The 27,209-nt window shown below is 41.6% G+C and overlaps 1 protein-coding gene across 1 annotated transcript; it reads left to right on the top strand.

The window, feature by feature from the left end:
• Positions 1-1,777: 1,777 nt before the first annotated feature.
• Positions 1,778-27,209, top strand: LOC129643234 (zinc finger protein OZF-like). Its single transcript, XM_055567487.1, is given in 8 exon segments — positions 1,778-2,487; positions 6,490-6,627; positions 12,666-12,823; positions 16,969-17,054; positions 20,427-20,553; positions 22,889-22,984; positions 24,058-24,140; positions 24,569-27,209. Coding segments are annotated over 5 exon segments (1,533 nt in total). The 5' UTR covers positions 1,778-2,487; positions 6,490-6,627; positions 12,666-12,823; positions 16,969-17,042; the 3' UTR covers positions 25,784-27,209.

Genomic DNA, 27,209 nt, shown 5'->3' with positions numbered 1-27,209 from the left:
TCTTTGCTACCCCAGGGTCTATACAGCCCATGGAATTCTCCAGGCCAGAATACTGGAGTGGGTAGTCTTTCCCTTCTCCAGCGGATCTTCCCAACCCAGGGATTGAACCCATGTCTCCTGAGTTGCAGGTGGATTCTTTACCAACTGAGCTATCTGGGAAGCCCTCAGATGATCTTGTGGCTCAGAGCAAAACTGGCCAACTAGTAAGGATTTTCCTACAACAGTGTCTGCAAAGACTGGTACAGCTGGGTTCTCTTTCTATTTTTGATGTTTTTAAATTTTTAAAATTTATCTACTAAAATTTAATAGAGACACAAGCCTGCAAAATATACACTCTTCTCTCTCATTATATATGCCCATATACTCTCAACCTCTGGTTCTGCTTCTGGAGGCTGACTTGGAATATTTCTGGATGCTGCTCAGGATCCTGCAGGTGGTACAGCAGGAAACACTTCCTTGTAGAGAGTCTCTCTTCAAAGTGTAGGAAAAACCACAAAAATAATTCATAGCAAGAAAGATAAAAATGAATATAATGATGAACAACAGCAACAAGGATGATTTTTCTTTCTTTTCAATTCAACTTTTGGATTGGATGATATTGTAACATATTTAAAGAGGGGGCAAAACATATTGCTAAGAGGGGGCTTCATAGAGAGGGAGTAGTTTAAAATAAAGTAGTGTAAATAGTAGCATAAAATTCATGATGAGGCAGGAGATAATAGGAACTGAATACAAATGTAGAAATAAACTATGAAATTGAGATTAAAGGCAATACTCAGATGGTAAAGAATCCTCTTGCAATGCAGAAGACCTGGGTTCGATCCCTGGGTCAGGAAGATCCCCTGGAGGAATGAACATCAACCCACTACAGGATTCTTGCTTGGAGAATCCGGTGGACAAAGGAGCCTGGCAGGACAGTCCATGGGGTCATTAAGAGTTGGACACGACTGAGTGACTTTCACTTTTTCTGTCATGAGTGAGTGCATGCTGGGAGATCTTCCCAACCCAGGGATTGAACCCAAGTCTCATGTCTTCTGCATTGGCTGGAAGCTGGTTATGAAAGAGATTGCATAAATAATGAACGACAGTACCAAAATAATTTAAATCTAGTGGTAGGATGTATCTATATCCAAAATTATTTCCTTTGTGAAATAGTTTACATATAGCCTGTGAATGTGAGGAAAAAGGTGAGTCCATAGAGAATGAATGGTAATGGGGAAGGTTTGAAGTAATCTTTAAAGAGAATGAGAGACAAAATTGGCAAAATAACCTAATAGGATTGCCAGGCATTTTTCTGAGAAATAACCAAAATGTCCTCAGATACAATGAAATACCTACTGTGTTGCCTAGCTTAATTATTTCCTCTTGGGAATCAGGAATTTTAAGTTTAAAGAGCCATTTATACAACTGTAAGAATTCCACTCAGATGTATAAATGTAAAACTGTGAATGACATGGAAGTAAAAATTATTAACTATATTGTACTATGTAAGGACATTTTTATTTGTTTTCCCGCTAAGCAAGAAATAAAGTATAAAACTGTCTTCCCATTTTCTTTGGACACTTAACAAATTATTAACATGCTCTCTAAAGTACTACATGGCCAGTGTTTTAAGAGTCAAGTTCTCCATCCCAACATTGTTGCCCCCTCATTGTTTATATTTCAATTTTTTGTATTTCTCATCTTTCATTTTATTTGTAAGTATTTGTTTCCTCTAGGGAACTCCAGCTTTATGTACATAGAATTCCATTGTGTCTGTTCTATTTCCAAGACACAGAATGTTTTCTGGTATATAGAGTGCACTCAGAAATATTGGGGTACCTTGGGGTACCAGACCCCCCAGCCGCTGGCCCTCCCGAGTGCGCAGTGACCACAGCGGCGACTGCCAGAGCACGTGGGCAGAAACCCCCCTCCCCTCTGTGGGAGGGGAATGGGTGCGCCAGCTCCGTGGTGGGGCCGTATGCCTTCTGCCGCAATGCTGGAAACGCGGGTTCGATCCCTGGGCCGGGAAGATCCCCTGGAGAAGGAAATGGCAACCCACTCCAATACTCTTGCCTGGAAAATTCCATGGACTGAGGAGCCTGATAGGCTACAGTCCATGGGGTTGCAAAGAGTCTGACACGACCTTGAGACTTCACTTTCACTTTCACTTTCAGAATATTTATGGATGAATGAAGGGTGAATGGATTTTCCTAATCCCTTCACAATATCCTTTCACCTTTGCTTATTATATTAGTCTGGAAAATCCGATCCAGTTGAATAGGGTGTGGCTCGCAGGCTGAAGCCCTATGAGAATCTAGTTAGGGCGTGTCCCTGGAATGTAGCCAGATTAGAGCTTCAGTAAAAGGAAAAAGTCAAACAGAGGAGGCATTTGCTGTGAGAAGGAGAAACTGAACAGGAACGGTTTAGGAGGAAGTTGGAGGAAGAGGAAAGGGCTTGTCTCTGAATCGATTTGGTTTCACCAGCTCCTCTGATTTTTGAATTCTGGTAAATTCTCCAAACAGTGAGTTGTGAGGTGGCTTCATCCCCTTAAAACTGTCTTAAGTCCTGTCTGTCTTTAGACTTTTGTCTTATTACAGCAGTTTCTTATGGTCTTTGAATGTTATTGTGCCAAAATTTATTCCATCACCCTCATAATTCTAGTTTTGACTATTTTGTTGTGGTCTCTGCGTGGGTTTGAAAAGAATTTCCAGTCACAGAGTATTTCAGAAAGGAGTGAGTTTATTCAGAACACAAAGCAAAGGTAAGGACACTGGGAGCACAGCCTGCCGACCTCCTGTCTGGCCAGGGAGAACAGATGCTTTTTGTGGCTTAGTAACCAATTTTTATAGTCTCAAGACAAAGAAAATTCCTGCTGGAAGGATGGCATTAGGTAATTGGTTAGGTTTTGTTTGTTTACCTAATATGGCCTCCGAGAGCTGACTGGGTTAGAGCAGGAGGCCTCAAGGCAAGGGTTGCCATGCGGGTAGGTCAGTCACTTGGTGCGGGGCTCTGCAACGGTGGCCTTGGTATTATTTAGTCACTAAGTCATGTCTGAATCTTTTGTGACCCTGTGGACTGTATCCCACCAAACTCCTCTGTCCATGGAATTTCCCAGGCAAGAATACTGGAATGGGTTGCCATGTCTTTCTCCAGGGGATCTTCCCAACCCAGGGATCAAAACTGTCTCCTGTATGGAAGGCAGATTCTTCACCACTGAGCCACTGGGAAGCCAAGCTCGGTGTGAGTAAAAGTCGCTCCGTGTGTCCAACTCTTTGCGACCCCAAGGCCTATATAGGCCATGGAATTCTCCAGCCCAGAAGATTGGAGTGGGTAGCCTTTCTCTTCTCCAGGGGATCTTCCCAACCCAGGGATCGAACCCAGGTCTCCCGCATTGCAGGTGGATTCTTTACCAGCTGAGCCACCAGGAAAGCCCAATAATACTGGAGTGTGTAGCCTATCCCTTCTCCAGGAGATCTTCCCAACCCAGGAATCAAACCGGGGTCTCCTGCATTGCAGATGGATTCTTTACCAACTGAGCTATATGGTCTTGTAAGGCTCCAAGTATTTGTGTCCCCCCTTTCCCCCCTCTTTTTCTTTTTAGTCCCAACAACACAGTCACTAGCAGCTGCCGGGGTCCAGCCCCGGCTGATCCAGGGTATTTGAAGCGGGGACGGTGTCGGCGACCTATTTATTTATAAATATTTATCAAAGATATAAAGAGTAATAGAATGAGGATAGCTCAGTAGGAAAATTCAGTGGAGAAAAGAGGCTGAGTAGCTTGGTTTACGCAGGAGACCAATAAAACTTCAAGACAAGAAGTTTGCACCACTTACGTAGGCCGCAGGCGTCCTTCCGTTCTCCCGAAGGAGAGGAGACACTGAGGCCTCCCCAGTCGGATCTTAGAAGCCCAGGCATAATTAGCAAGCATGGCGGGTTCCGCGCTCCAGATGGAGACTCAGCCAGAATTTGAGAGAGAGAGCGACATGGGGAGACCAAGTTTCAGTGAACAAGGCCCGCACTTTATTTTCCAAAGTAGTTTTTATACCTAAAGTTGTGCATAGAGGATAATGGGGGAAGGGGTGGAGTCATGCAAGGACAGCAGTTCCTGGTCCTAATCAAAGCCAGGCTTTCAAACTTATCATATGCAAAAGTTCAGGTGAATTACATCATCTTCTGGCCAGGAGGCCTGTTAACATTTTAAGAAACTTATCTTTCTCTAAAGGTGATTATTCCAAAGTCAGGCACCAGCCTCCAAAAAAGCATTGGACAAAACTGCATTCCTATAGGGCAAAGGTGAGGTGGGCTCAATCAAGAAAAGAATTAACTCAAGGGTCCAACGTTACAAACATTGAGGCTACTACTTACATTTCTATACACCCATTATATCAATCAATACACTGCCAAGGACACAGTAGGTAAGGAGTATGGAGACTTAGCAGCAAACATTGGCTCAATAAGTGAAAAACCCTTCACCAATACAATTTCTAATCAATCTTTTAACTACTCAAAAGAATCTGTGTTTAGACAGTTTAGAACATCTCCTGCCTCTCACAGTTGGGAGGCTCTGAACAATCACATGTGGCCGGAAAAACCTATTCAGGCAGGCTAGAGGACTTCCAAAGAAGTTTGTAGGTTGAAACACTGTCACACCCAGGAATTATTAACTGGAGCTGTAAGCTAACTCTTTTTTCAGAGAGAGGTAGTGGGGGACAGCCCCCTGTAAAGTCAGAGGTGTAGGTGAAAGCGCAAAGCAGAAAGTAGGCAGACTCTGGTTTTGGGGGTAGATGCTCGAGAATTTCCAGGGGGACTCCTGAGGCTTGATCCTGCCTTTGCGTATGCCGAGCCTCCTTCCTCATGACCTTTGCCATGGGCGGAGTTCCTCACGCTGGCTCCCGGCAGTGATAGAATTCCAGTTGAGCTATTCCAGATCCAGAAAGATGATGCTGTGGAAAGTGCTGCACTCAATATGCAATATGCACTCAATATGCAATATGCCGGCTCCCGGCAAGCAGCCACAAGTGGCTATAAAATTTAAATTAATTAAGTGAAATAGCTATACTTCACCACCTCTCTAGTGTTACTTAAATTTCAAGTGTTACATAACCATGTGTGGGGCAGTTACTCTCTTGTAATGTGGATACAGACCATTTCCTACACCCTGGAAAGTTCTATTCACACCTTGATCCGTATCTTATGTTTTTATAATTTTTTGTCGCTGTAAATACTTAATTTCCTGGTTCTCTGAATTAATTTCCTCTTATGGCTTGCATCTAGCGATTTTCTTCGTTTTATTTATTCCATGTCTTGAGATAGATATTTTACAATAAGCATCTGAGGATTAAATAAACCTCTTGAGATATTTAATTATTTTAAAACATTAATAAATATGGACCTTCTCTGATGTTTTGATGCTTGGGAGATGGATGCAGCACAGGGATTCCTGGTACCTGGGTCCTTTCTGCTCATTAGGATGCCCTGTTGCATATACCTGGGGGCTTCTTGAATACCAAATAGAAATGTACATAGTCTTATCTTTGTATAGAGTAAAAATCCCGAGAGTGAAAAATAACAGTTCATTTCACTCTGAATTTGCCTTGAAGTCAAAACAAAACATAATCCATAGCCAAGTCAGATTTCGTTTTTCTAGATCTTCCTTCCCTTCTTGGACACTCTCTTGTGCTCTGGCTAATCCAATTGCTACATAGTATTTCTCAGGGGTCCCTAAGGCATGCTGAATTGTCCTGGGTACTGGAAGTGTTTCTGCAGGAGCTTCCTGGTGGTTCAGCAGTAAAGAATCTGCCTGCCATTGGAGGAGACACGGGTTAGATCCCTGAGTCGGGCTGATCCTCTAGAGAAGGAAATGGCAACCCCACTCCAGTGTTCTTGCCTGGGAAATCCCATGGACAGAAGAGCCTGGTAGGCTACAGTCTACGGTGTCACAAAGAGTCAGACGCAAACTAAAGCGACATAGCAAGGGGATTGATTGCTGTCCTAGGTTTTGAATCAAGGAGGACATTGAATAATTCTGGACACTGTGAAATGAAAATATCTCCTGCCATATCAATAAACAAGAAATGTCACGGCCATCATTGCTATCTGGCCTTTAAATGTGAATGAGGGCTCACAAAATTGAGATCCAACAGATGCTGCTAACCCCCGTGGTGATTGCTAAGGAGCTGGGAGTATACAAGAGGCAGCCATCTGCCACACCTTAAGGAAACCGGATTGGCCCCAGATAGCTTAGGTGCATATGAATAGAATGAATTCAATGAGCCCGAGGCTTGTACCTTTCCATATACAGAGTGCTAAATTCCTTAATTTGATACCTGGTCTTTGATCTTCCAACTGCCTGCTCCCTTCCTTACAAATGTGTGTATGGCCTGACTTCCCTTCCTGCCCCCTTGGAGCAGTCCGTCTCTCAGAACTAACTGGGGTGCTGTCTCCTGGGCTGCAGTACTCATTTTGCCCCAAAGAAACTTGCAATCTCAAGTTGTGCATATTTTTTAGTTGACAGTTGGGTGACCAATGAAGTGACCCAGAGTGGGCTTCCCTCCTTCGCCTGAAACTCCATGAGGAACAGGAGCTTTGGTACCGGCAGTGGCCCCTTGCACCCGTCCACCTCCTAGGAAGTACAGATGAATTTGCGTAAGTCTCTTCTGGTTCTCAAATCTCTCATACTGGTTGAGATTCTGAGTTTTATTTGGTGGTGGAGCAGGTTATCTGCCCCCTTCCAGTGGGAAAGATACCGGGACAGGGCGTGGATGGAATATCCTGGGCATACCCACTCATAGTCTAGATACTGAGTGGGGCTTGGTTGAAGGATATCAAGAAATTCCCACTGGATGAGGGCCATTTTGGGGGAAAAAAAAACAACAACAGGTGATTACCCACCTAATGGAAAGGTGCTGGGGGCAGGGGGCTCGAAGGAAAGAAATTCAGTAATACTTGGGGCTTAGTTGAGAGCCGTAAAAGGTGGTTCCATTGTAGAAAGACATAAGAACGGAACTCATACTTGCAAGTACCTAGTTAATTGGAGACATTAAATCTTGTCCTAAATATTGTGGGGGCTCTTTAATGCGCACACAGTTAAAAAATAAAAGCTGGCTTGGTAAAACCTTAAGCAAGACCTTCTGGGGGAAGCTCAGATTTCTCTGTGTCTTTGAATTGTAAATGTCCTATCTGATCTTCATAGGTGGTTCTTTTGTGTATTTGTTTGTTCACGTTAGGCCTATAAGAGATCTTTTTGCATTTTTGTTGTTGCTGTTCAGTCGCTCAGTCATTCAGTTACTCAGTCGTGTCCAACTCTTTGCAACCCCATGGACTGTAGCACACCAGGCTTTCCTGTCCTTCACCATTTCCCGGAGCTTGCTCAAATTCATGTCCATTGAGTCGGTGATGCCACCCAATGACCTCGTCCTCTGTTGGCCCCTTTTCCTCCTGTCCTCAATCTTTCGCAGCATCAGGGTCTTTTCCAATGAGTCAGTTCTTCACATCAAGTGGCCAAAGTATTGGAGCTTCAGCATCAATCCTTCCAATGAACATTCAGGACTGATTTCCTTTTGGATTGACTTTTTTTTTTAATCTCCTTGCTGTCCAAGGGACTCTCAAGGTCTCCTCCAACACCACAGTTCAAAAGCATCAATTCTTTGGCATTTAGCTTTCTTTAATAGTACAGCTCTCACATCTGTACATGACTACTGGAGAAACCATAGCTTTGACTAGACAGACCTTTGTCTATGTTTGTCTCTGCTTTTAATATGCTGTCTAGGTTGGTCATAGCTTTTCCTCTAAGAAGCAAGCATCTTTTAATTTCATGGCTGCAGTCACCATCTGCAGTGATTTTGGAGCCCAAGAAAATAAAGTCTGTCACTGTTTCCATTGTTACTCCATCTATGTGCCATGAAGTGATGGCACCAGATGCCATGATCTTAGTTTTTTGAATGTTGAGTTTTAAGCCAGCTTTTCCACTCAATGAATAGTTTTTTGCATTAATCACTTGCATCTCTATGAAGATATAATTTATTGGTGGCCAGATGATGGATCCTTTGGAAATTAGAGAAACTAACAAATTATTTAATCTAGAGTGTTCTCATTGTAAACAACTGTTTTGTTGGTACCTATAAAACAAAAGTCAAATTAACCAAAGAACTTTTTTGAACAAGAAAAACTGGTTTAGGAAGCTTCATTGAGACCTTCTCAATGGGGTCTACAGATGTTAATAAGAGCAATTAAGACTATCAACAAAAAACTGGGTTGGGGGGGTGGGGGGTGGGAAGAGGTCTAGCTATTATTTCAATGAAATAAAAAAATTTTTTTTTCTTTATAAAGGGGGTTATTTCCCTTGTGGCTTAGTTGGTAAAGAATCCGCCTGCAATGTGGGAGACCTGGGTTCAATCCCTGGGTTGGGAAGATCCCCTGGAGAAGGGAAGGGCTACCCACTCCAGTATTGTGGCCTGGAAAATTCCATGGACTATACAGTCCATGGGATCACAAAGAGTCGGACACAACTGATTGATTTTCACTTTCACCTCAAATGAATAAATAATTCTTTGGATGGTTATTTAGAATGGGATAAATAAAATAGGCATTTACATTATTAAACAAGATTTGGTATTACTACACTACCTAAAGTTAATGAGCCAAGGGGGACCCCCTACTCGTCCCCAACATTAAAAGCTAAACAAGTCTGTTCTATTTACCCCAGTTTTAAGTTATGTATTTAAGGGGCTAGAAAAATTTACACTGAGATAGCTTAACAGTTATTTTGGGACAGTTAAGCTAAATGGCCTGACTTACTTGACTCTGGGGATTCCAGAGCCTTTTATGTAAAAGTAGGTAAAATAGGGAACAAAAAGAAGAAGCCTTCTAAACTCTCCCCTAAGACCAAAGCTTGTTGATTGGATCCTTATGGAAGCTAAAGATACAGAAGTTGGTGGAATCTAGGTAAAAAGGTATATAAATGAGTACATTTAAGTGGGCTTTATATAAGGTGGTTACAGCTCTTATTTAATTAATATTGTGGGGTAAACAAGGCATATAGATTGCCACTAAGGAAATAATAACTAAATGTACTGAGGAAACCAATAGTTACTTGAGTCATACAAAATAACTAAATTGGGAACTATCATGCAAGTGTTAATAAAATAAAAATAGTGATTTTGCTTTGGTTTAATTTGTAAACTCAGAAAGGCGTTTGCTAAATGCCTTATACAAACCTTTGATAATGTGATAAATTAAAACTCTAAAGTTACAGAGCATCAGTTCAGTTTAGTTCAGTTGCTCAGTCGTGTCCGACTCTTTGCAACCCCATGAACCGCAGCACGCCAGGCCTCCCTGTCCATCACCAACTCCCAGAGTTCACCCAGACTCACGTCCATCGAGTCGATGAGGCCATCCAGCCATCTCATCCTCTGTCATCCCCTTCTCCTCCTGCACCCACTCCCTCCATAGACCTTCGTTAATTACATTTCAGTTTGATAAAAATCTTGCCACTGATTTTAGTAACTTTAGGGTGACAAAACAATTCTTTAAAAAACTAAACAACTGCCTTTCTCTCTCAAATGTTTAATCCAGAAAATGAATACAAGCGGCAAGGGCCTAGTGCTGTGCTTAGTTGCTCAGTCATGTCTGACTCTTTGTGACCCCATGGACCATTGCCTGCCGGGCTTCTCAGTCCATGGGGGTTCTCCAGGCAAGAATACTGGAGTGGGTTGCCATGCCCTCCAGCGGATCTTCCCAACCCGAGGATCGAACCCAGGTCTCTCGAATTGCAGGTGAATGCTTTACCGTCTGAGACACCAGGGAAGCCGCAAGGACCTAGACTAAGCCCAGTTAAAAAGGCAAGACCTACAAGACCAAGCCAAGGGAAAAAAGTGGCAGTTTTAAATCTAAACTGATGAGACTGTTAGTTCAGCCAAAACTTACAGATAGTAAGCCTTACTCATCTGAGAAAGCAACTTTAAGGTACTCCAGCTGTTTGTTAACTAGTAAGTTTATATTAATATTGTAATACTTGGTTCATATCTAAACTTTATTAAAACCATGAGATCTCTAGTTTGTTTGTGTACACATTATACATATGAGATATTTTTAATTCTAAAAGATCTTATTAGAATTGGATTTATGAAGAGATCTATTTAATATTAATAAACTCTTACATTTAAAGAAAACTGGCCAAGATGGCTTTCAGGCTCACATGAACTGGGAAATATTCAATATTAAGTTGATACCTGATATTAGTGTTTAAGTTTGTGGATCTAAATTAATATAGATGTCATTAATAGTCATCAAAATTAACTATTATACTTTATTATACCTAGGTTTAATAAATAAGACCTTACTAATCTCTTGCAAGAAAATAACTGGACATGATGAAACTTCACATAAATGTAAATGAGATTAAAAACTTTAGGATAAAAGCTTTAAAGTAATCATAAAGTAAAAATGTCTATTTAAAATGATCTTTCCAGATGTTTTGTAACTTAAGATTCTAAAGCTGGGCCAATTTAAGCTTAGTGGTGGAAGTTTATTTAAAAGATACTGAGATATCAATTGGGACTTCTGGGGTTAGGGGAGCAGCTCATTGGTAAAGAATCTGCCTGCAGTGCAGAAGATGCAGGAGACTCCACTGGCTTGATCCCTGTGTTGGGAAGATCCCCTGAAGGAGGGCATGGCAAACCTCTCTAGTACTCTTGCCTTGGAGAATCCCATGGACAGAGGAGACTGGCAGGCTACAGTCCATAGGGTTGCACAGAGTTGGACATGACTGAAGTGACTGAACACTGATGTACAAGACATCAATTACTAAATTAAAAAAAAAATTAAAAGTATTTGAGAATATTAATGAAAATTTTGATACCACCTAAGATGTTCTCTATAGGAAAACAAATGTTTTAGTTTTTAAATTATCACTATGTGTAAGCTCATCAATTTATAAAATGCCAATGTAAAGACTGCATAATGCTTACTTCTTAATTTTACTAAAATCAAGGTTTTAAGAGCTGAGGATTCTAATTTAAACATGTAATTAAAGCTGTTGGAAATAATAAAGTAACTTTTCAGAATACAGTAGGAAATAAAATGTGTTTCCAATAAAGAAGATATGAGCAATGAAACTACATTTTAGTTAAAGAAAAAGAATGAGCTAGTTAATTTTATTTAGTTGAAACATGAAAGGCTGGATACAAAAAGTGGAACCTGAGGAAAAAGTTTTATTCCTAGTCAGGATTAACTTGAATTTAGATTGAAGTTAACTAAGTAAATGGACTTTCTTAAGTGAGCTAATGCAAGACTGGAATTTTTATTTCTGTCTGTGATAAGTGCTCCTCCTAATAAAAGATTGTGTGAGTTTCTGTGCCCTTAAATGTTTTATATTTATCTTCTTTGTGACCTTGATTAAATGGATAGGTATTTTTTCAGTGACCTATGATCCTGTGTTTTAAAATCCTTTTGATATTTCTAATAAACTTCCCAAATATCAAAACCTAACTAAGCTTTTTAGTTTCCAGCTGACTCTGGGATGGATACTTCAAAGAAACATCTCTGAGGAATCTCAGAGATAAATATTAGGCTAAGTTTTTTATTTGGTATTTTTAATTCAAAAACACTGTCAAGTGATGGAAAGTAAACTTGAGATTGTGATGTATAGGTAAATATCATTAATACAGATACTCCAAATATCTCTAACATCTGACATGTCCTGATACAGTGTTATTACTCATAATTTTGGTGATTATACTAAAATGTTATATGTTGCAGAAATATCCAAGTTTCCCAACTACATTGTACTCAAATCTTCAACCATGCAGAAGGGCCAAGGCACAATCAGTAGGGAAGCTGCTTTTAGAAAGAGTGATTCCCATCTGGGGAATCCCCTCTGAACTACACAGTGACCAAAGAACCCATTTTACTGGACAAATTGTTAAGGAAATGTGTAAAAGTTGGCCGATTACGCAACATTTCCATTGTACCTGTCACCCCCAGTCTTCTGGGCTAGTGGAAAGGACAAATGGAACAATTAAACTAAAACTCAGATGGCTAAAATGATGGATGTTTATTCCTTCTCAGCCTAAAGCTCTTCCATTGGTTCTCCTCAACCTCAGATCTTCTCTGACAAACATCATTTGTTTCCCTTTGAGACTGTTACAGGGAGACCGATGAGACTGAAGGAAAGATTATGATCCTATATTACTTAGGGAGATATATTATTTTAAGGGTTTAATCAAAGTATTGACAAGTCATTCTAAACTTGTTTCTGAAGCTTATTACAGTAATCGATCCTCAAAGGAAGATCAGATGTCCTATGAGAGATTAACCAGGAGATTAAGTCGCTTCAGTTATGTCTGACTCTTTGCAACCCCATGGATTGTAGCCTGCTGGCTCCTCTCTCCATGGGATTCTCCAGGCAGGAATACTGGAGTGGGTTGCCATTCCCCTCCAGGGGATCTTCCTAACCCAGGAATCAAACCCATATCTCTTATGTCTCCTGCATTGGCAGTCAGGTTCTTTACCACTAGCGCCATCTGGGAAGCCCAACCAGGAGATTATGCATGGGAAAAAAGACATCATTTAAAGGACTCCCTCCAAACTAGATGAAAGGGCTCTTATCTGGTTCTTTTGACTAGCTCATGTGCAGTGAAATGGAAGGGAATTGACTCTTGGATTCGTATTTTCCACCTAAAAAGGGTTCTTGTACCAGACTCGTCTGTAGGGAGAACTGCTGGCTTCAAACTCACATTAAAGTGATACTCTGACAATAAGGAAACAGCAAAGCCCAGGAGAAGAAGAAGACACCATCAGAAGTAGACAGCTGATCCAAGATGTTGGCCTGACCCATATGATTGTAAGTTTTATTCTTAGTTTCTTGGACTCTTACACATGAATCACATGTTTTTCTATCATGGGCACAATCTTATGCAAATTTTAGAAATCAATCAAATAGTTGAGTTGTTGTGGTTAATTACCAGGATCCAGTACCTCTGGTTTACCTTGGTGGCTTTCTTCCCTCCAAGGCTCTCATTGGTTTACGACTCTTAGAAAGTTTATTTTAGAATAAAGGAATTATAATTCTGTTTGGGCTACAGCTAATATCACTAGATGGGACCCACTCACTTGACCAATCAAACATACTTATTCTAACCATAGCCATAAACACGAATTCTCTCTTAGGGGCTAGGTAAACTCTAGACTATTAGGAGGGACACTTCCTCAGTTTTGGGATGATTTTATCTAGCTAACACCAGACTATGGTCATCTAAGCCTAAAGGTCCCCCTATGCTGGGAACAATTTAATCATATCAAAGATAATCAACCTAACAGCACTAGAAAATTAGGCTGGGTGTCGTGAAAACTGCCAGTGTACCATTCTTCTTAAAGACAATGACTGATATGGAACAGATTAGGTCAGAAGACCAGAAATATACTGGCTGGCACCTAACGGGACTCCATGGCTGTGTGGGTCCAATCTATGTCCCTGGCCTCCAACAGGCTGGCTAGAAACATCTGTTTTAGGATTCCCTTGGGCACTTATGTACAAACTTAGATGTGACTCTAAATTTACCATCAATATGAGCCCAATGGGCCAAGAGATCTATATTTCATGGGTATGACCACTTAGCAGCTATTTTGGCACCTTCCGTAGGATTGGAAATTGTTATTTCTCACATTGAAGCCTTTCAAGGCATTCAATAATTAATGCAACCAGTCTATTAGCCTACTAAATTCTGAGGTTTCTATGATAAGAAAAGCTGTCTTACAAAATGATACGGCCTTTAATATCCTTACAGCATCTCAAGGGGGCACCTGTGCTATAATTCAAACTGAGTGTTTTGTTTACAAACCACATGAATCCTCTAATGGGTGATGTTTTAGGAAGATGGTTTGATTCTGAAAGCTCACAGCTTAAATCCCTATTTGTAACTTTCATCCCATTATTAACAGTATTACTTATAACCTGTTTTATGATTGTTGTCTTTTGTATTACATGATGTATAACCAGGCCTCCTGCCAAATTAATGATAGCTAAACATCTTGAAGAAATAGATCACATTTATAATATAGAATAATTGTAATAGTGTGATTCTAGGTATGGTAATAGGCAACAAGGGAAATATCTCTGGATCCTATTAGGTTAGAAAATAAGGGATCCAGAGAATCTTTTATTATTTATCAATAGGCCTAATCTGGAAATTAACACTTGGATTGACATATCAACAAGGACCTTCACCTGATCTGGGATGAGCATCCCAGCACTGGGAGTTCTTCAGTCCCTTTAGCCTGCCTGCTCCCTTTGTTACAAAATTTGTATATAGTCTGACTTCCCCTCCTGCCTCCTTGGAGCAGTTTTCTCAGAACTACTGAGATGCTGTCTCCGGGCTCAGAGTCCTAAACATTGCCACGAAATACAATAACTCTCTACTTTCAGGTTATGACTGTATTTTGTAGTCGATACTGTGGATGCTAATAAAGAAGGTCAAACTACAGACATCTTACAAATAAGACAAGATAAGCCTTGAGTTTTCTATGTTCAGCAGCCTATGGCATTGTCGATTTAAAAATATGCACAACTTGAGAGTTGCAAGTTAAGTTTTATTTGGGGCAAAATGAGGACTGCAGCCTAAGAGCCAGTGCCTCAGTTAGTTCTGAGAGATTGCTCCAAGGAAGCCAGAGGGGAAGTCAGGCTATATAAAGTTTTTAACAAAGGGAGCAGGCACTCTGAACATCAAAAATCAGGTATCAAATTAGAAATTTAGCACTCTGTGTACGGGAAGATGCAAGCCTCTGGCCTCACTGAATTCTTTGCCTTCATATGCACTTCAGCTCCCTGGGGCTAATCCTGTTTCCTTGTTCATCTTGCTGCCTGTATTTCCCCAGCTTCTCAGTAATCACCATGGCTTGGCAGGGAGTGGGTGGAGGGAGGAACGTGGTGGGGTGGCAGCATCTGCTTGATTGGAATTTAGGGAGCTCTTATTCAAGAGATAAGAAAGCCTTCCTTAGTGATCAATGCAAAGAAATAGAGGAAAAGTCTAGAGATCTCTTCAAGAAAATTAGAGATACCAAGGGAACATTTCATGCAAAGATGGGCTCGATAAAGGACAGAAATGGTATGGACCTAACAGAAGCAGAAGAGATTAAGAAGAGGTGGCAAGAATACACAGAAGAACTGTACAAAAAAGATCTTCACAACCCAGATAATCACGATGGTGTGATCACTGACCTAGAGCCAGACATCCTGGAATGTGAAGTCAAGTGGGCCTTAGAAAGCATCACTACGAACAAAGCTAGTGGAGGTGATGGAATTCCAGTTGAGCTCTTTCAAATTCTGAAAGATGATGCTGTGAAAGTGCTGCACTCAATATGCCAGCAAATTTGGAAAACTCAGCAGTGGCCACAGGACTGGAAAAGGTCAGTTTTCATTCCAATCCCAAAGAAAGGCAATGCTAAAAAATGCTCAAACTACCGCACAATTGCACTCATCTCACATGCTAGTAAAGTAATGCTCAAAATTCTCCAAGCCAGGCTTCAGCAATATGTGAACTGTGAACATCCTGATGTTCAAGCTGGTTTTAGAAAAGGCAGAGGAACCAGAGATCCAATTGCCAACATCCACTGGATCATGGAAAAAGCAAGAGAGTTCCAGAAAAACATCTATTTCTGCTTTATTGACTATGCCAAAGCCTTTGACTGTGTGGATCACAATAAACTGGAAAATTCTTCAAGAGATGGGAATACCAGACCACCTGATCTGTCTCTTGAGAAACCTGTATGCAGGTCAGGAAGCAACAGTGAGAACTGGACATGGAACAACAGCCCGGTTCCAAATAGGAAAAGGAGTACGTCAAGGCTGTATATTGTCACCCTGCTTATTTAACTTATATGCAGAGTACATCATGAGAAACGCTGGACTGGAAGAAGCACAAGCTGGAATCAAGATTGCTGGGGGAAATATCAATAACCTCAGATATGCAGATGACACCACCCTTATGGCAGAAATTGAAGAGGAACTAAAAAGCCTCTTGATGAAGGTGAAAGTGGAGAGTGAAAAAGTTGGCTTAAAGCTCAACATTCAGAAAACGAAGATCATGGCATCCGGTCCCATCACTTCATGGGAAATAGATGGGGAAACAGTGGAAACAGTGTCAGACTTTATTTTTTTGGGCTCCAAAATCACTGCAGATGGTGACTGCAGCCATGAAATTAAAAGACGCTTACTCCTTGGAAGGAAAGTTATGACCAACCTAGATAGCATATTCAAAAGCAGAGATACTACTTTGCCAACAAAGGTCTGTCTAGTTAAGGCTATGGTTTTTCCAGTGGTCGTGTATGCATGTGAGAGTTGGACTGTGAAGAAGGCTGAGCGCTGAAGAATTGATGCTTTTGAACTGTGGTGTTGGAGAAGACTCTTGAGAGTCCCTTGGACTGCAAGGAGATCCAACCAGCCCATTCTGAAGGAGATCAGCCCTGGGATTTCTTTGGAAGGACTGATGCTAAAGCTGAAACTCCAGTACTTTGGCCACCTCATGCGAAGAGTTGACTCATTGGAAAAGACTCTGATGTTGGGAGGGATTGGGGGCAGGAGGAGAAGGGGACGACAGAGGATGAGATGGCTGGATGGCATCACTGACTTGATGGACGCGAGTCTGAGTGAACTCTGGGAGTTGGTGATGGACAGGGAGGCCTGGCGTGCTGTGATTCATGGGGTTGCAAAGAGTCGGACACGACTGAGCGACTGAACTGAACTGAACTATTCACATATGGAGGCCAGAAATTACTGATGGCTGTGACATTTCTTGTTTATTAATATGGCAGGAGATATTTTCATTTCACAACGGCTATTGCCATCTTACCTGTGATCCTGCAGAGAAGATTCTTAGGGTGCATCACTTATTTTGGTTTGAGGGGCTGGAGGTCATGTCCAGGTGAAGGTTGGGGCTTGAATTCTGATGGGTCTGGAAGTCTGGAGTCTCAAGGCTTCTTCTTCATCCTCAGATTGACCTGCCTCGTGCTTGGATTGGTTGTGAGTGAAATCGTGAGAAAGGCTCCTGGTGACTGAACTGTTGAAGATGGAGCCCCTGGTAAGTAGTGATGCCTCCTCCTGAAATTACACCCCAAGTGCCATTCGATGGACAAGGTTTCCACACTGGCTTCTATGTTCCAAGCACAAGCAGGCAGGGTTCAGATATCTGAGCTCAAATTACCTTTGTCCAGGACTCTGGGATAGTTATCATTGGTCAGGTCTATCAATAATAATAAACTAATCTCATTCTTTACAGTAAACAAATTTATGAGAGCTTGCACTAATCTTGTGTGTTTACAGAAGAGATAATAAAATTTCTTTTTACTTATTCAACCCTTGTCCTGATTGGCGAAAGATTAATTTGTTGGCTATTTTTGGACATGAGGGGCTTAGGAGCAGTAATGACAAAGTAGTAGAGATCAGTGAGGAGAAGACATCACAAGCCCTGGAGAGTCAGAGGTTACAGCCCTGAGTGTAGCTAATCTAGTGTTATACCACCTGATGTGAAGCTGTTCAGTGTTGACAGGAACAGAAGGTTCCTGTCTTTCAGGTTTGGGACTAAAAGAGAATCATTTTACTTTTTTTCAGTTTTTAACCTCTACTCAGTACATATGCACTATTGAAAATTACTGAAAAAGTCAACAAACTATCATTAGCATTCTTTCCCCAAATCACACATTTTCAGTTCTGTTCAGTCATGTCTGACTCTGGGAGCCCATGGACTGCAGCACACCAGGCTGCCCTGTCTATCACCAACTACCAGAGTTTACTCAAACATGTCCATTGAGTCCGTGATGCCATCCAGCCATCTCATCCTCTGTCATCCCCTTCTCCTCCTGACTTCAATCTTGCCAAGCATCAGGGTCTTTTCAAATGAGTCAGGTGCCCAAAGTATTGGAGTTTCAGCTTCAGCATCAGTCCTTCTAATGAATATTCAGGACTGATTTCCTTTAGGATGGACTGGTTGGATCTCCTTGCAGGCCAAGGGACTCTCAAGAGTCTTACCCAACATCATACTTCAAAAGCATCAATTCTTCGGTGCTCAGCTTCCTTTATAGTCCAACTCTCACATCCATAGATGACCACTGGAAAAACCATAGCCTTGACTAGATGGACCTTTGTTGGCAAAGTAATGTCTCTGCTTTTTAATATGCTATCTAGTTTGGTCATAACTTTTTTTCCAAGGAGCAAGCGTCTTTTAATTTCATGGCTGCAATCACCATCTGCAGTGAATTTGGAGCCCCCAAAAATAAAGTCTGACACTGTTTCCCCATATATTTGCCATGAAGTGATAGGACCAGATGCCATGATCTTCGTTTTCTGAATGTTGAGCTTTAAGCCAACTTTTTCACTCTCCTCTTTTACTTTCATCAAGAGGCTCTTTAGTTCTTCACTTTCTGCCATAAGGGTGGTATCATCTGCATATCTGAGGTTATTGATATTTCTCCTGGCAATCTTGATTCCAGCTTGTGCTTCTTCCAGCCCAGCATTTCCCATGATGTCCTCTGCATATAAGTTAAATAAACAGGGTGATAATATACAGCCTTGATGTACTCCTTTTCCTATTTGGAACCGGGCTGTTTTTCCATGTCCAGTTCTAACTGTTGCTTCCTGACCTGCATACAGGTTTCTCAAGAGGCAGATCAGGTGGTCTGGTATTCCCATCTCTTGAAGAATTTTCCACAGTTTATTGTGATCCACATAGTCAAGGACTTTGGCATAGTCAATAAAGCAGAAGTAGATGTTTTTCGAACTCTCTTGATTTTTCAGTGATCCAGTGGATGTTGGCAATTTGATATTTGGTTCCTCTGCCTTTTCTAAATCCAGCTTGAACATCTGGAAGTTCATGGTTCACATACTGTTGAAGCCTGGTTTGGAGAATTTTAAGCATTACTTTGCTAGCATGTGAGATGAGTGCAATTGTGCAGTAGTAGTTTGAGCATTCTTTGGCATTGCTTTTTTTTGGGATTGGAATGAAAACTGACTTTTTCCAGTCCTGTGACCACTGCTGAGTTTTCCAAATTTGCTGACATATTGAGTGCAGCACTTTCACAGCCTCATCTTTTAGGATTTGATATAGCTCAACTGGAATTCCATCACCTCCACTAGCTTTGTTCGTAGTGATGCTTTCTAAGGCCCACTTGACTACACATTCCAAGATGTCTGACTTGTACTCATATTTGAGAACTGAAACGAATGTGCTATTGTTACTGTTTAATTGCTCAGTTTTATCTGACTCTGCAACCCCATGAATTGTAGCCCACCAGACTCCTTTGTCCATGGGATTTCCCAGGCAAGGATACTGAAATGGACTGCTATTTCCTTCTCCGGGGATCTTCCTGACACAGTGGTCATACCTGAGTCTTCTGCACTGTTAGGTTCTTTACCACTGAGCCACCAGGGAAGTCTGGAAGGAATGTGTAGGGAAGAGTATTGTCTGCAAAGAAAAGAGAAAGACTAGAGTAGATAGAGTTAAACTAGGCTCTTGTATAGATTTTTTAAAAACTGGAGAAAACAAGCCAATAACTAGGCTCCTTTCATCCTTCACCATACAGGCAATGTTAGATTACAAGAGAAATAGGGATAACTAAGGTCAAGGTCCCTGAGAATGCTGAGAGTGGGAGTCCTCCCACCACAGGAATAGCCAGTCTCAGTCTGTCCTTCACTCCAGCCCAAGAGTCCATGACTCATGCCCCTGAACTGTCTGACCTCAGAGTGTGTTCTGAACACCTGAGTCCCACAGTGCTGAGAGAGACATCTCCTGGTATTCTGTATGAGTTCTTTATGAACCCTGTTCGGTTCTGAGAACACTGTAGACAGCTCTTCATGATTCTCTGACATTTGCATGATTAGTAGAATAATGTTTTGTATTTAACATAGGTTTGCTAGGCCAGAAACAGTTCATACCACAATATATTGGGCGATTCAACATCATAACAAGTTATGAAAACAGTTTCTATTTGGAGAATCAAAAGTTCCCTTAGGGACATAATTTACCTTCTGAGCCACCAGGGAAGCACCAAGGGACATAATTTAAACCAATAGCCATGGTTTAAAAGTAGTTCATCATGGTTATTGTTTGTCTTGTTGGAAATGTGTCCAGTTAATAAAAAAGAGAAACTTAATTATACATTTTCAAGTGAATATTTCATAATCACCTGTCTAGAAGTCCTAATTACAAGGTTATTGAAAAACTTCCAAATTACACTAAAACACACTTCATGTGATATTTCTGTAAAATAAGGATTCTTGAGTGTATAGGTGTCCATGAATGTACCTGAAAGGCAGACACCAGCTCAGTGCTGCAGGGAACCAGGGGAACCCCACATGGAACATGATCATCATCCACCCAGTCCCCATCCTTCCTCAGCTGAACCTTCACAGCAGTAGAGGCTGCTCTGTCTAAATCGGAATATCCCTGATGTTTTAGGAATTGGTGACATTTGAAGATGTAGCTGTTGACTTCACCCAGGAAGAGTGGAGCCTGCTAGACAAGTCCCAGAAAAACCTGTTCAGAAATGTGATGATGGAAACTATCCATCATCTGGTCTCTGTAGGTGAGTCTGTCAACACAGATGTACATGCATCTGTGTCCATTGCATTCATTCATTCGCTGAACAAGCATTTAAAACAGCTTCCTTGTATCCCACTGCAACTGTTTCCTCATTCTCTGATATTCTTCATGACCACTTAAAAGGAAGATGTTTCTTTATGGGACACTTTTCATCACCACACTGAAAGGTTTTATTGGCAAGGTTTCATCTTTGTTGCGACTCAGTCTCTAGAGTCAGAACAGAACTGGGGATTCAGTGGATATTTTAATGCATAAGTAAAAGGATTTGATATTTTACAAATAATTATTCTGTTCCAATCACTTCTTGTGCGGTAGTTTGAGCATTTTTTGGCATTGCCTTTCTTTGGGATTGGAATGAAAACTGACCTTTTCCAGTCCTGTGGCCACTGCTGAGTTTTCCAAATTTGCTGGCATATTGAGTGCAGCACTTTCACAGCATCATCTTTCAGAATTTGAAAGAGCTCAACTGGAATTCCATCACCTCCACTAGCTTTGTTCGTAGTGATGCTTTCTAAGGCCCACTTGACTTCACATTCCAGGATGTCTGGCTCTAGGTCAGTGATCACACCATCGTGATTATCTGGGTCGTGAAGATCTTTTTTGTTCAGTTCTTCTGTGTATTCTTGCCATCTTGCACTCATCTCACACGCTAGTAAAGTAATGCTCAAAATTCTCCAAGCCAGGCTTCAGCAATATGTGAACCGTGAACTTCCTGATGCTCAATCTGGTTTTAGAAAAGGCAGAGGAACCAGAGATCAAATTGCCAACATCCGCTGGATCATGGAAAAAGCAAGAGAGTTCCAGAAAAACATCTATTTCTGCTTTCTTGACTATGCCAAAGCCTTTGACTGTGTGGATCACAATAAACTGGAAAATTCTTCAAGAGATGGGAATACCAGACCACCTGATCTGCCTTTTGAGAAATCTATATGCAGGTCAGGAAGCAACAGTTAGAACTGAACATGGAACAACAGACTGGTTCCAAATAGGAAAAGGACTATGTCAAGGCTGTATGTATATTGTCACCCTGCTTATTTAACTTATATGCAGAGTACATCATGGGAAACGCTGGGCTGGAAGAAACACAAGCTGGAATCAAGATTGCCGGGAGAAATATCAATAACCTCAAATATGCAGATGACACCACCCTTATGGCAGAAAGTGAAGAGGAACTCAAAAGCCTTTTGATGAACGTGAAAGTGGAGAGTGAAAAAGTTGGCTTAAAGCTCAACATGCAGAAAATGAAGATCATGGCATCTGGTCTCATCAGTTCATGGGAAATAGATGGGGAAACAGTGGAAACAGTGTCAGACTTTATTTTTTTGGGCTCCAAAATCACTGCAGATGGTGACTGCAGCCATGAAATTAAAAGACGCTTACTCCTTGGAAGGAAAGTTATGACCAACCTAGATAGCATATTCAAAAGCAGAGAGATTCCTTTGCCAACAAAGGTCCATCTAGTCAAGGCTATGGTTTTTCCAGTGGTCATGTATGGATGTGAGAGTTGGACTGTGAAGCAGGCTGAGTGCCAAAGAATTGACGCTTTTGAAGTGTGGTGTTGGAGAAGACTCTTGGGCGTCCCTTGGACTGCAAGGAGATCCAACCAGTCCATTCTGAAGGAGATCAGCCCTGGGATTTCTTTGGAAGGAATGATGCTAAAGCTGAAACTCCAGTACTTTGGCCACCTCATGCGAAGAGTTGACTCATTGGAAAAGACTCTGATGTTGGGAGGGATTGGGGGAGGAGGAGAAGGGGACGACAGAGGATGAGATGGCTGGATGGCATCACTGACTCAGTGGACGTGAGTCTGGGTGAACTCTGGGAGTTGGTGATGGACAGGGAGGCCTGGTGTGCTGCAATTCATGGGGTTGCAAAGAGTCGGACACAACTGATCGACTGAACTGAACTGAACTGAATCACTTTTTGAAGGCTTGAGAGCAGAGTCCTGTATATGACATAATTTTGATTCTTCCTATAAGGTGGATCATTACTGGATCCTGTTTGACATATTCAGCCCACTGTAGAGTCTTTTGATCTTTCCCATTTGCAAAAGACTGAGGATTCTGTGTCCTCTCTCTGAACTGGTACATGGGCATCATCCCTTAGACAACCTCACTGTTCTTGCTGCTGCTCTGGGTTTCCTCCTGGTCTGCTGAAGGACCTTCACTGTTCTGTCCAGTAAAGATGTTGTTGCGTGCACTGACCTTCAATTATCTCTTTATTTTCCTCAGTACCCTTACCTTGGACTTCAGCATACCAAAAGATAATTAGGCCAGACTCAAAATCCACACTTTTTTTTTTTTTTTTAAATCAAACAGGCTATCAGATCAGCAAATCAGATGTGATTTCCCAGCTGGAACAGGGAAAAGAGTTGTGGAGTAAAGCAGCAGGAGGCTTCCAAGGTCAAAGACCAGGTGAACATCAGGGGCCTGGGCTTCACTGCAAAGAGGTTCTGGTCATTGAGTGACTAAGTCCTTGGAAGCAGAACTGAAGGTTTTGAGACATGAGTGCTGCTACTGCTAAGTCACTTCAGTCGTGTCCGACTGTGTGACCCCATAGACGGCAGCCACCAGGCTCCCCCATCCCTGGGATTCTCCAGGCAAGAACACTGGAGTGGGTTGCCATTTCCTTCTCCAATGCATGAAAATGAAAAGTGAAAGTGAAGTTGCTCAGTCGTGTCCAACTCTTCACGACCCCATGGACTGCAGCCTACCAGGCTCCTCCATCCATGGGATTTTCCAAGCAAGAGTACTGAAGTGGGGTGCCATTGCCTTCTCCATGAGACATGAGTGATCTATCCTAAATGAAAGTGAGGACATTGGGGCATATTCCTCACATTTTTACCATTTTGTGCACCTGTTATCCCAAATCATGTGTCTTCCTGCCACTTTCTTTTCTTTAAATACTTGTGGACTTGCTGCACTTAAACTTACACATAGTGATTCCTGTCCTGATCCTCTCATTTAATGTTTTTTTCCATCATTTTCTGACACACTATCTCTTCCCCACACTACATTTTTATATTTTAATCCTGGTTTTGTCTAATAGACAATGACTTTTAAAGTATTCTACTACCTTGAGTATTTCTTTGTTATATACACAGTTTCTCCATGTGAGTGCCTATTTTTGAAACATACTCACATGGAGGACTTGGTATTTATCTATATTTCTATTTTCCTAATGATGCTAAAGCAGAAACTCCAGTACTTTGGTCACCTCATGTGAAGAGTTGACTCATTGCAAAAGACTCTGATGCTGGGAGGGATTGGGGGCAGGAGGAGAAGGGGACGACAGAGGATGAGATGGCTGGATGGAGTCACTGACTCGATGGACATGAGTCTGAGTGAACTCCGGGAGTTGGTGATGGACAGGGAGGCCTGCCGTGCTGCGATTCATGGGGTTGCAAATAGTTGGACACAACTGAGCGACTGAACTGACTGACTGACTGAATGCCATTCTAAAATCTATATTTTTTCCATTTATTTAGGCAGTGAAAGACCCCTTAGACAACAAGAAATTATACTCATGCCAAGTGTCTACAGGAAACACATATCCCCTGCCATGGCAATGGTAAGTTTCATGGGTGGGAACCCCAGTCATCCAAATTAAAGACCTGGCAGTGAGATAAGTTGGCAATTGAGAACCATTGCCTATGTGTAATTTGAGATTGAGCTCTTTTTGAAAAAAATTTGGGGTAGTCTGAAATCAGTTAAGAATCAATATGAGCTCAAAACCACAACCAGTGAATTAAGGGGAAAAAGCCAGTTATACAAACATTGCTCATCTTCAAAATTAATCTGATATCTGAGGTAGGAAACTATAAAAGCAAAAGTTTGTGCCTGCAGGGGAGTAGCACAACACATGTTTACATCTAACACTGGAGACATTTTAACAGGAAACTTACCAGCTGATGCTCTATGGTGAACATGCAGACAAATGAATGTCTGCCTGGTCTCGGGCAAACCAGTAACAGTCTCATATCTCCTTCTCCAAAGCAGGTTTCTCACTCGCAAGGGAATTCTGCTGGATGTACTGATCTGAGTGATGAATTTACTCCTCAATCTTCACCTCAATATTCAACAGTTCCCTTAAGAAGGAAACATAATGTCAGCAAACAGTGTGAAAAATCACTTAGTCAAGGGTCATTCCTTAATAGACAGGGTCACATTCACACTAGAGGTAAATCATGTCAATGTGCTCTGTGTGGAAAAGTCTTTAGTAATTGCTTTAGACTCAGACAACACAAGATGATTCACACTGGAGAGAAACCATTCAAATGTCAACACTGTGGCAAAGTCTTCAATCAAAGATTCTTTTTGAAAGAGCATTAGAGAATTCATACAGGAGAGAAGCCCTGTGAATGTCCTCTATGTGGAAAAGCCTTTAGAAATTACTCTAACCTCAGCAGCCACAAGAAGATTCACACTGGAGAGAAACCATTCAAATGTCAACTCTGTGGGAAAGTCTTCAGTCAAAGTTGCTCCTTGAAAGACCATAAGAGAACTCATACAGGAGAGAAGCCCTATAAATGTCCTCTATGTGGAAAAGCCTTTAGTAGATGTAGTAGCCTCAGCAAACACAAGAGGATTCACACTGGAAAGAAACCATTTGAATGTCGACTGTGTGGAAAAATCGTCAATGGAAGATTCTCCTTGAAAGAACATGAGAAAACTCACAGAGGAGAGGATGGCTATGAATGTCATCAGTGTGAAAAAGTCTTTAGTCATTGCTCTAAGCTCATAAGACACAAGGAGAGTCACACTGGAGAGAAACCATTCAAATGTCAACTGTGTGGGAAGGCTTTCAATCAAAATATCTCCTTGAAACAACATGAGGAAAGTCACACAGAAGAGAAGACTTATAAATGTCATCAGTGTTGTAAAGCCTTTAGTAGATGTGCTAGCCTCAAGAGACACAGCATGATTCACACTGGAGAGAAGCCATTCAAATGCCAACTGTGTGGGAAAGTCTTCAATCGAAATTCCTCCTTGAAAGGACATGAGAGAACTCACACAGGAGAGAAGCCCTATGAGTGTCATCAGTGTGGAAAAGCCTTTCCTCAAAGAAGGGACCTTAATTCACACAATAAAATTCACACTGGAGAGAAACCATATCTATGTCTTGAGTGTGGGAAGTTCTTCCATTATAGTTCTGGGCTTTGTATGCACAAGAAAATCCACACAGGAGTGAAAGCATGTTTGCCATGTGTGTAAGAAGGCCTTCAGTAAACGTAATAAACTGAGAGAACACGAGAGAACCCAGAGCAGAGAGCAGCCCTATGAGTGTCAGCTCGGTGGAGAACACTTTGCTCCTGCTTTTTCCCTTAGACAACACGAGGGAACCCAGCACAGGAGAGAAAAGCAGAAGAGCCCTCCATAGATGTTCTAACCTGAGGTGACTTAATCAACATGGAGGCTCCTACAGGCGTCATACTCCATCCACAGTCCAGACAGGCATCACCTGTGGAAGTGGACCTATATGTGCGCTGTCTATGCCTTTAGTCAATTGCCTGACCTCAGGTAACTTAGCAGAACTCACTCTGTAAACACAATATGAGTGTTTTCAGCAGCATCTTCCAACTTTATAGACCCTAGAGTATGTGAGGAGAGGATAAGCAACCCTAGTTCTTCTTTCACGATTAATTGTTCAGTATGAGGCTGCTCCATGTGGCCTGGAGAAAGAAACAGCAATCCGTTCTAGGATTCTTGCTTGGAGAATTCCATGGACAGAGGAGCCTGGTGGGCTACAGTCCATGCAGTCACAAAGAGTTGGACACGACTGAGCAACTAATACACACACACACACTCGATGTGGAGAGTCACTGGGGCTATAATCACTCTTAACATATATTCAGGTGAGCCCCAGGCTTGATGTGCACAAGCAACTCAGTGAAAATAAGCACTAAAATAAGAACAAAGATTAAGACTTGAGAAACACCAAAGTATGTTGAGCAACATCAAAGCATACTTCTAAATAATTTATCCTTGAGAATTGATTTCATGGAAAGTTATGAGAAATTCTTTCTCCATAGAGCCAGCCCACGGGTTCACCTGTGCTCAGACTATATAACACACCCTCAGTGTCATGAAGGAAGAAGGAAGAGAAGTCTTCAGTGATCACTTATTTTTCAGTTAATGTGAAATTCTCACACTGAGGATATAGCAATCCTAAAAACCACAGTGGAGCTACAGCTAGATTTCACATCAGAAAAAAATGATCATGTATGGGAGGGGGAACCCCTGAAAGAAAACTGTAACACACAATCAGGCTTCCCAAGTGGCTCAATGGTAAAGAATCTGCCTGTGAATGCAGGAGACACAGGTTCGATCCTGGTTCCAGGAAGAAACCCTGGAGAAGGAAATGGCAACCCACTCCAGTATTCTTGCCTGGAAAATCTCATGGACAGATGAGCCTGGTGGACTAGTGTCTGGCATCGCAGAGTCGTACGCAACTTAGCAACTGAACAACAACAACACACAATCAGGCAGATGGTGATTTGCGGAAATAGTTCTTGATGGAAATGTGACATAAAATGAAGAGTGAAGTGACCTAGCAATATGGAATACAGAGTTTTGTAAGAAATTAACATTTGTGTATAGAATAATAATTGCAAATATTCAAACAATAAAGTCCATGGCT

The sequence above is a fragment of the Bubalus kerabau genome, chromosome 2, assembly GCF_029407905.1.
Source record: "Bubalus kerabau isolate K-KA32 ecotype Philippines breed swamp buffalo chromosome 2, PCC_UOA_SB_1v2, whole genome shotgun sequence".
Lineage (NCBI taxonomy): Eukaryota > Metazoa > Chordata > Mammalia > Artiodactyla > Bovidae > Bubalus > Bubalus kerabau.
The sequence above is the reverse complement of the archived record's forward strand: the minus strand, read 5'-3'. Positions and strand labels throughout refer to the sequence as shown.